Source organism: Phalaenopsis equestris, unplaced genomic scaffold, assembly GCF_001263595.1.
Source record: "Phalaenopsis equestris unplaced genomic scaffold, ASM126359v1 Scaffold000276, whole genome shotgun sequence".
Classification (NCBI taxonomy): Eukaryota; Viridiplantae; Streptophyta; class Magnoliopsida; order Asparagales; family Orchidaceae; genus Phalaenopsis; species Phalaenopsis equestris.
Genome location: NW_018164718.1, coordinates 558,508 through 567,249, shown reverse-complemented (window position 1 = coordinate 567,249; position 8,742 = coordinate 558,508). Strand labels below are relative to the sequence as shown.

Below are 8,742 nucleotides of genomic sequence, written 5' to 3'. Positions count from 1 at the left end.
TACCCCTGGGGGAAATAATGGCTTCCTTGTCTCTTGCGTGCAGGCTGCGTCCGCTTCCTGGCAATGGGGAGGAGGAGATAGCGATCAGCGAGCCAATCTCCAACTCCCTTTATAGAAATATATAAAATGCTTTCTTCTGACCGTTTACTGGTCTTGATCTCCTTGTCTGCGGCTGTGAAGCTTCGCGTTTTTTTGGTTTATCAGATATGGATACATCCGTCGACGATTCTCGCCTGGAGTATGGCAAGATGGGTTACGGGTGATGACCGATTTCTTTCCTGCGAGTTTCTGATTTGCTCGATCCTGATTTATAGTCATCTATTGGAGGTTTGTGGATACAAGTTTTGTTTACGTGATGAACTGGTTGAATTCAGATGCGAGCACTACCGGAGGAGGTGCAGGATTCGCGCGCCCTGCTGTAATGAGATCTTTAGCTGTCGCCATTGCCACAACGAATCTACTGTATGCACAGTCTTCCCCTTGGCGTTGATTCAGGCGATGGTGTCGTTATGAAGAATGTTTTTGTGATTTGTTTGATTTTCTTTTTCTTTTGGTTTTTGTTGATCCGTTGCTGTGCAGAAAGATCGACACGAATTGTGTAGGCAGGATGTTAAAACGGTGGGATTTTGATATCTTTGTTTTTTTTTTTTTTAATTTTGTTGTTACTTTTTTGGTTCTGAAGCTGAGATCCACCAGTTTTGTGTTTGGATTCGATGTTTTGCAGGTAATTTGCCTAGTGTGTGATACTGAACAGCCGGTATGCATCTATTGATCGCGTTCATTATGGCTGTTTAAACTGCTTTTAGTTATTTATGAACATTTTTCTGTTTGATAGGTTGCCCAAGTGTGTTTGAATTGCGGGGTCAATATGGGGGAGTACTTCTGTAAACTGTGCAAATTCTATGATGATGACGTGAGCTTGCAGACGAGCTTTAGCTAACAATTTAATTTCTATTTGTGGGAATTTGAGGTCCGATCTGCTTTTCTTTTTGCAGATTGAGAAGGGGCTGTATCATTGTGATGACTGTGGTATATGCAGGTCCGGGAATCTATTTTCTTTTTTAATTATTAAATTTTTTTGTAATGTTTGTTGGAGTTATAGTTGGATCTAAATCGAACTAATCCTTGTGCAGAGTCGGTGGCAAGGAGAACTTTTTCCACTGTAAAAAGTGTGGTATGCACTAATTCACTCTAAAGCTTGGAATGATAAATTTCCTTGTGTTTTATATACAACAACAACAAGAAGAAGCCTTGGGGTCGGCTAAGTGAATCCTTTTTCTTCATTGTGTTCTATTGAGTGTCATATTTTCATTTAATTTCCAATGAATTAAGATCATTTTTTTACAACATGCCTAGGACATCTTAGGTCTACCTCTACCTTAACATAAGTCGAATCTAAATCATCAACACACCTAACCGGATCATCAGATGGCCGACGTTTATTGTGACCAAACCATCTAATACAATGTTAAATGTTTTATATAGGTGAATTATTTTTTGTACTTTTTTGCTTCCACGGGAAAATATGCTGTTGTTTTACTTCATAATTCTGTCAATCTTTGGGTATGTTCTAGTGAAATAAAATGTATTGTGCATCTCATTTGTATTGCATAGTTTTAAATACTGATGGATTTTAATGGTCAAACTATAAATAAGGGAATTTAGGAAAATAAGTGCTCAAGGCGCTTCTCTTCAGATGAATCTATACTTTATTTACGGTTATGATTCATCAATGTAAGATAGCTAATAGAATAACGGATCCTTGCATTTCTCTTTTTTTCAATAATTTTTAAAAAATATATAGTATTTTTAAGAAACTTCTTAATTATCTTCAAAACAAGACCATTATTATCTATACAGTGTTGCATCAAATAAATATAATGTTAATTTTTTTGAACATTGATTATTTATTCTCATCTGAAATAATTTAGATGCATACAATTCTTGAGAATACTTTTATATTATATCTTTTTTCTCAACTCATATGTTAATTTAAGATTACATAATGCAAATATTTTCATAGAAATTTCTTCATTATTTGTAAGAGAAGATCAATTTTGATTTTATAATGTTATATCAAAATAAATATAATGTGAAAGTTTTTAAAATTTTAGGATCATGCTACTCTGTTCACTTGCGGAATAAGCACTCATGTGTTGAGAACTCAATGAAGCATCACTGCCCAATATGTTTTGAGGTTGGTACTGAAATGCTTCTTTATTTTGAACACTGGAAATATGTTAATGTCATCAACTGTTACTACAGTATTTATTTGACTCCTTAAGAGAGACAAGAGTCTTGAAATGCGGGCATACAATGCATTCAGAGTGTCATGATGACATGATAGAACACGAACAGTAAACTTCATGCTATCTTTGCTTATTTTGTGTTTGCAACTTATGATTTTATTTTTAAATTTATTCATATTCTTTCTGTGAATCCCATCATACAGATATACATGTCCAATATGCTCCAAGTCTGTAATTGACTTATCAAGACTTTGGAGAAAGTATGATGAGGAGGTACTTAATCTATGAATTTTTATATATCAGCAGAGAAAAATGTTTCATTTGGCATTATCTACAGAAACTGTATGAACGGCAGATAAAGATATGCTGGTTTCATTTGAGTTATGATTGTATGCTTATAGTTTGTTATGAAATGGAATTGTTCACTTTTAATGAGTAAGAGAATATCAGTATGCAATATATCAAAATGAAATTTGCTTCTCTTAGAATGGGACCTGTGCACAACGTTTAATGAATAAATTATTAACGAGTCTGCAACCATGAAAGAAAGATATGGTATATTAAGCGACTCTTGATAATGGAGCTTGGGAGTTCCAAAATCATAATGGACAATTTTTTTGTTCTAGCAACTTTATTATTTTTCAAATGGATATAACTTTATTTGTAGAATTTCTTACAAGATAGTAAGTTTTTGACTTCCCTGCTGCTCCCTAGGAACTTGGAAATATAATTACAATAATTATTTCTAATGGCTATTCCGTTGTGATCATATGTATGCATTTGTGGACCACATGGGCCGGCCCACGGTTTCCTCGGCTCCCTAGGAACTTGGAAATATAATTACAATAATTCTTCCTAATGGCTATTCCGTTGTGATCATATGTATGCATCTGTGGACCACATGGGCCGACCCACGGTTTCCTCCGTTTAGGAAACCATAGGTCATTTGCCCCTCTTTCTAACTGTAATACTCCTCTCTGCAGCCGTTAGGTAGCCCATATACTTCCATACGATTCCTAGCCACTGGCTTCCCTATGCTCCCACCCACAAACTTCCTTGCACTTTCCAGTCGCAATTGTTCTCTCGCTCTCTCTGCAGCCGTTAGGTAGCCCATATACTTCCATGCGATTCCTAGCCACTGGCTTCCCTATGCTCCTACCCACAGACTTCCTTGCACTTTCAAGTCGCAATTGTTCTCTCAGATTTAACTTTCTCTTTCTAATGGAAATCATCCATAGCTCTAGCGGGCTCTCACTCGGTCCTCGTCCTGCCGCTAGAGTTTTTCTCTCTGGTGGAAATTCAAGATTCGTGAGCACTGCGATCAGGTAATACTAGAGTTATCAGAAAAGATTCAACGGTTTACTTTCAAGACACATACGAGAATAGAAAAATGGCACATTAACGATCAATTCCTATGGAGGCCGGTGGGACAGCCGTGGGGATGGTAGGGAAGTGGGTGTGGTGGTGGTGTGAGGGGAAAAGGGGGGTGCAGGCAATCCGAGAAGGAATAGAAGATGGGGGGATCTGCGGCCTAGAGGAGGGCATTAGGTTGGTGTTGTTCGATATGGAGAATGCGGTGGGGTTTGCGGTGGCACAACATGTTGGACAATAGTGGGGCTGCGACTGGAAGCAAGAAAAAATTAGGGAAGGGAGGCTGACCATTATTGTACTAGGGTTGAGCCAACATGGGCCAGCTGTTATTTGCGGAGGAGTTATTATGCTCCCTTAATTATCCATTATTGTATTTTCTTTCTTTCTTTCTTATCATGACGATTTGAGTTTCTCTCCAATTGTATTAGGGTTAGTCTGAACTGAATATATAGTCGTTATTTTCTTGTATTAGATGTATGAAATATTAGAGTTTTTCCCTTTGTGAAAGTTCCTCCTAAATTTTACACATTGTTTCATCCATTTGGGTGTATGCCCATAGGCACACACTATTCCTTTGCAAATTTCAAGACCTTCTAATCCACTTCTCTTATGTCTTTGGCTCAACCATTTTCATTGAGAGCATCGATCTTGCCAGCCCCCTCTTCTAGGTTAATTCTTGGACAGTCACATTCGATTTTATTTGTAGCTCTCAACCTCTTTATCTTCAGCCATTAAAGCTCCCTGGCCTCCCTGCTATTGTTATCTCTATCCAAGGAGCTGCTCATCTTCTTGAACGTAATAAGCTGAAGGAGATGTGGTTGAAGAAGGCCACCTAACTCTTAAGTTGGGATGACCAGTCTTTTCTTTTTAGGCCGTCGAATAATCCAGGAAAGACATCAAGTTCTTTTAGTTTAAACTCAAGTTGAAGAGTGAGATTGCAAGAGAAATGGAGCTAGTTATTATATTAAATTAGTAAAGGAGTTATTGTTGCATTTGTAATACATACTAAAGCTTGATTCTCATTGGTGAGTTCATAACGTTTGAGAAGTCTTTCATCCTGGAGGGCTCTTACCAGTGACCTTTGCATTAAGATACACTATCCGAGGGGTGGAAATAGTCCCAAAGGACGGTGCTTGCACAGGATTGGACAATAGATTTCTAAACAATGTATCTTTAGATGTATTTATGAAAATTTTGATAACATATGCAATCAATTCAATCGTTTAATATGTTTCTTTTTAGCTACCTTTTTTGCACCTATACACAACAAACTGAAATTACCCACAATTTAGCATGATCCATGTGCCTACTTTTATATAAAATCTTGAGATTTAGCATATCTTGATGCTTTGAATGGCAATGTTTATTTATGCACTGTATAACTCAGGTAAGCTTCAAAACTATACTATAAATCACATTTCAAAGGTTTGCAAATGTTTTTGCTCCTTTACATGATTGGGATGCATTTTCTATTTATAGGGAATATTGTCTTTATTTTGACAAATAAGATACTATTTGACACGGGTGCTTGGGGGGCTCACCTGGACTAAACCGGCTAAGTTAGGGCTAACTAATTTAGCTAGGTGGGCAAGGATCGGCCAGCCCTTGGTTTGAGCTAGGTTGACTGCCCAATGGGAGGGGTCTCCCCTTCCTTAGTTATCTACTATTATAAATATGCTCTTTTCTTTATTTAGAGTTAGTTTTTCAATGTGTTTTCTGTCAGGATAGTCTCTGGCGTCCCCAGTTCTCTCTCTCAGGGTTGTATTTGATGCTCTGATTATATCCTGCTCCATAGTGGTGACTATCTCTAGTGATTCCTTTTCCTTTGCCTTCCTTCCTGCCGCCTATTATTTTTCCCACACCTTCCGATTCCTAGCCGCCAATCCTAGTCCTCCTCCCCACCGCCTTTTATCTTCCTCGCATCCCTCTGTTTCCAGCCCCAACGTCTACCTCCTTATCGCCGCTTATAACTGACACTTCTAATTCCAGTAGCCACCCACGTTCCATCCCAGAACCAGATTCCTTCTAACGCTCTGTTGCCATTGCTTGTGTCTAGGTTTCCCATCCCATCTGACCTTCACCTGCCGTCTCGCTCCACCCAAGCAAGATGTTTGTGTTGTGTTGTGTTTTAGTCAAGTTTTAAGAGTCTTTATTTGTAACCCCTTTTAATTTCAGCAATAAAAGTATTATTCTGTTGGGTTTTTGGTTAACTCCGGTACCAATTAGTATCAGAGCTAACATAATCCTAGTTATATCATTGGGTTTCCTAGCATCCATCCCTACCTAAGCCATCTCCACCATTTTTTTTCCTACCACTAAATACCCTTTCTTCTCTCGCAAATCCCAAACTCTAACCGTGTCACTAAGGAGATATATGTCCAAGCCTACCCGAGAAGAGATACAATGAGAGTTTCGTCGTCTTCAGCAGAGGCTTGCGGAGATTGATGATGGAACCAGAGGTAGATTACCCTTGAAAGTGATCTAGAGAATCGAAGGGGAGAAGGGGAAGAATCTGATCCGTTTCATAGGGAAGATGTCAGTGTTGAGGAAGACAAGCTCCAACGCTTCGGAATTCAATATCAGAGGATGCCGAGAGAGGAGGCCATATATGGAGGACATTGAGATTTCAATACCAAAGTGGATTTTTTGGAGTTTTATGGAGGTATGAATTTCAACGATTTTATTGCATGGCTATTGTTAGTTGACCGAATCTTCGCGTATAAGAATGTGACAAAGGATAAACGGGTGCCACGTTTAAGAAGAGAGTCTTCTTGTGGTGGAAAAACTTACAGAGGCAGAGAAAAAGAGAGAGCAATGACATTATCACCATGTGGGAGAAGATGAGAAAGGATATGCAAAGAAAATACCTACCCCTTCATTATCGTCAGGATACATTTCTGAGACTCTACAATCTACATCAGAGAGACCTATCAGTGGAGGAGTTCACTTTGCAGTTTGATTAGTTGTAGATGAGGTGTGAGTTGATCAAACTTAAAGGAACATTCCATAACCCGATATCTAGTGGTTATGAAGCTCGCTATCAGCAACATTGTGCAGCTAAAACCCTATTGGTCACTAGGAGATGCCCAGATCTTAGGCCTGAAGGTAGAGAGACAATAGAAACAGAGCAGACAACTACCATCATTCAGATAGCCACTCACAGTTGGAGACATCAACATGAGCACGCCTCATGAGTTGAAAAAATTGATTCATATGTGGACAAAGCCATCTCGAGTGAGAAGAAGCCCAAGAAGAGTAAAATCCCAGTCCGAAAATGCTTTAGATGCCATTGATTTGGGCACATCATCTCCAGCTGCTCGACAAGTCAAGTTAATCGAGCAAGGTGCAGTGGAGGTAGTTTGCGATGAGGAGGCAGCTGAAGAACAGGGTGAGGTGTATCATTTTTCACCAAATGAGATCAAGTTCCCTGTGGTTCGACTGGTCCTACAGATTGAGGATATGAGGGATTCACAGTGGCTTCGTCCCAACATATTCTACACTTGTTGCACTGTGAACGGAAAGGTATGCAATCTCATAATCGATGGATGGATCAATGGGAACGTGGCGTCTATATAGGTGGTGAAGAAATTGAGCCTCATGACTCAGAGACATTCCCAACCGTGTTCTTTGACGTGGTTGAAGAAGGAGAACGAGGCTAGCATTGATCAGAAATGCCTAGTGGAGTTTTCGGTTGGGAGCCAACTGCAACATCATGTGTGGTGCGACATGGAATGTATGGATGCCTGTCACATTTTGTCGGGGAGATCGTGGTAATTTGATCATCAGATTGATTATGATAGATTCTGAAACACATGTTATTCACTAAGGAGGGGAAATGCATCTTCCTTCTCTCATCTGCGGAGCACAATATCATAGGTGACATTGGAGGCAAAGCAGCGTTGGTGGGACCCGTTTTGATGACGATAGAGGAAAATTAGACTTAGACGTCGATTCTAGACATGAGATAGTCATGGTAAAGAGCATTTCAGGACGTCATAATCAATTCCTTACCGACATGACCACCACAATACAGGGAGGTTCAGGTTACCCTCACTTCAGATCAGTTTGAGCCAACATTGGCAATTTTGGGAGGATTCAACAATATATGTGTGACGTGCAGTCCTAGAAGATTGGACCGATATTGATGTTTGCTCGTAAGTGAGGGAAAATCTTCAAGTGCTTTGGGGATGGTGTAGTCTCCAATGGGATCCAGATGCTTCTTGGACCGCAGTAGAAGTCCCTTCAACCCCAGGAGGTTATAACAACGCCACCACCGGAAACACGCTGACAAAAGCTTCGACGAATGAGGTTGAACTCCCTCAATCCGGAGAGATTGATGCGGAGGCTTGGGGGGGTCACCTGGACTGAACCGATTGAGTTTGGGACGACCAGTTCAGCTAGGTGGGTAAGGATTTTGCCGACCCTTGGTCTGGGTTAGATTGGTCGTCCAAGGGGATGGGCGTCCCCCTCCTTAGTTATCTACTATTATAAATATGGTCTTTTGTTTGTTTAGGATTAGTTTTTCTCTGTGTTTTCTTTCAGGACGATTGCTGACATCCCCAGTTTTTCCTCTTAGGGCTGTATTCAAGGATAGGGGGTGCTCCGCTGTATCCTGCTCGGAGAGGGTGATACTCTCCATCCCTCTTCCCCTACCCTCCTTTCTGCCACCTAATATCTTCCCCACACCTCCCTACTCTCAGCCGCCAATACAAATCCTCCTCCCAGCTTCCTGTTATCTTTCCCGCATCCCTCTGCACCTCTGCACTCGACCCCAACACCCGCCTCCTTACAGCCTCTTACAACCGACACTTCATTTCCCAGTAACCTTCCCCACACCTCCCTACTCTCAGCCGCCAATACCAATCCTCCTCCCAGCTGCCTGTTATCTTTCCCGCATCCCTCTGCACTCGACCCCAACACCCGCCTCCTTACGGCCTCTTACAACCGACACTTCATTTCCCAGTAGCCACCCACACCCCATCCTACCACCAAAGTCCCTCCAGCTCTTTGTTTCTCCCCAACTAGCCACCGGATTTCCTCCGCTTGTGTCCAGGTTTCCCATCCCAGCCGACATTCACCTGCCGTTCTGCTTTGTCCTAGCATGTGATTTATGTTATGTTGT

The 8,742-nt window shown here is 40.8% G+C and overlaps 1 protein-coding gene across 2 annotated transcripts in view; it reads left to right on the top strand.

Moving 5' to 3' along the window:
* LOC110024814 (E3 ubiquitin-protein ligase MIEL1) overlaps nucleotides 1-8,742 on the top strand; it is a 13,512-nt gene continuing 4,770 nt past the window's right edge. The window contains exons 1-10 of one of the 2 annotated variants that reach the window (XM_020724978.1): nucleotides 1-259; nucleotides 375-462; nucleotides 580-618; nucleotides 725-757; nucleotides 836-913; nucleotides 996-1,039; nucleotides 1,134-1,174; nucleotides 2,115-2,197; nucleotides 2,266-2,357; nucleotides 2,453-2,522. In XM_020724978.1, coding sequence (XP_020580637.1) covers nucleotides 207-259; nucleotides 375-462; nucleotides 580-618; nucleotides 725-757; nucleotides 836-913; nucleotides 996-1,039; nucleotides 1,134-1,174; nucleotides 2,115-2,197; nucleotides 2,266-2,357; nucleotides 2,453-2,522 — 621 coding nt within the window. In that variant the 5' untranslated portion in view covers nucleotides 1-206. The remainder of the gene's footprint in view (nucleotides 260-374; nucleotides 463-579; nucleotides 619-724; nucleotides 758-835; nucleotides 914-995; nucleotides 1,040-1,133; nucleotides 1,175-2,114; nucleotides 2,198-2,265; nucleotides 2,358-2,452; nucleotides 2,523-8,742) is intronic. The other variant, XM_020724977.1, reaches the window with a different exon arrangement.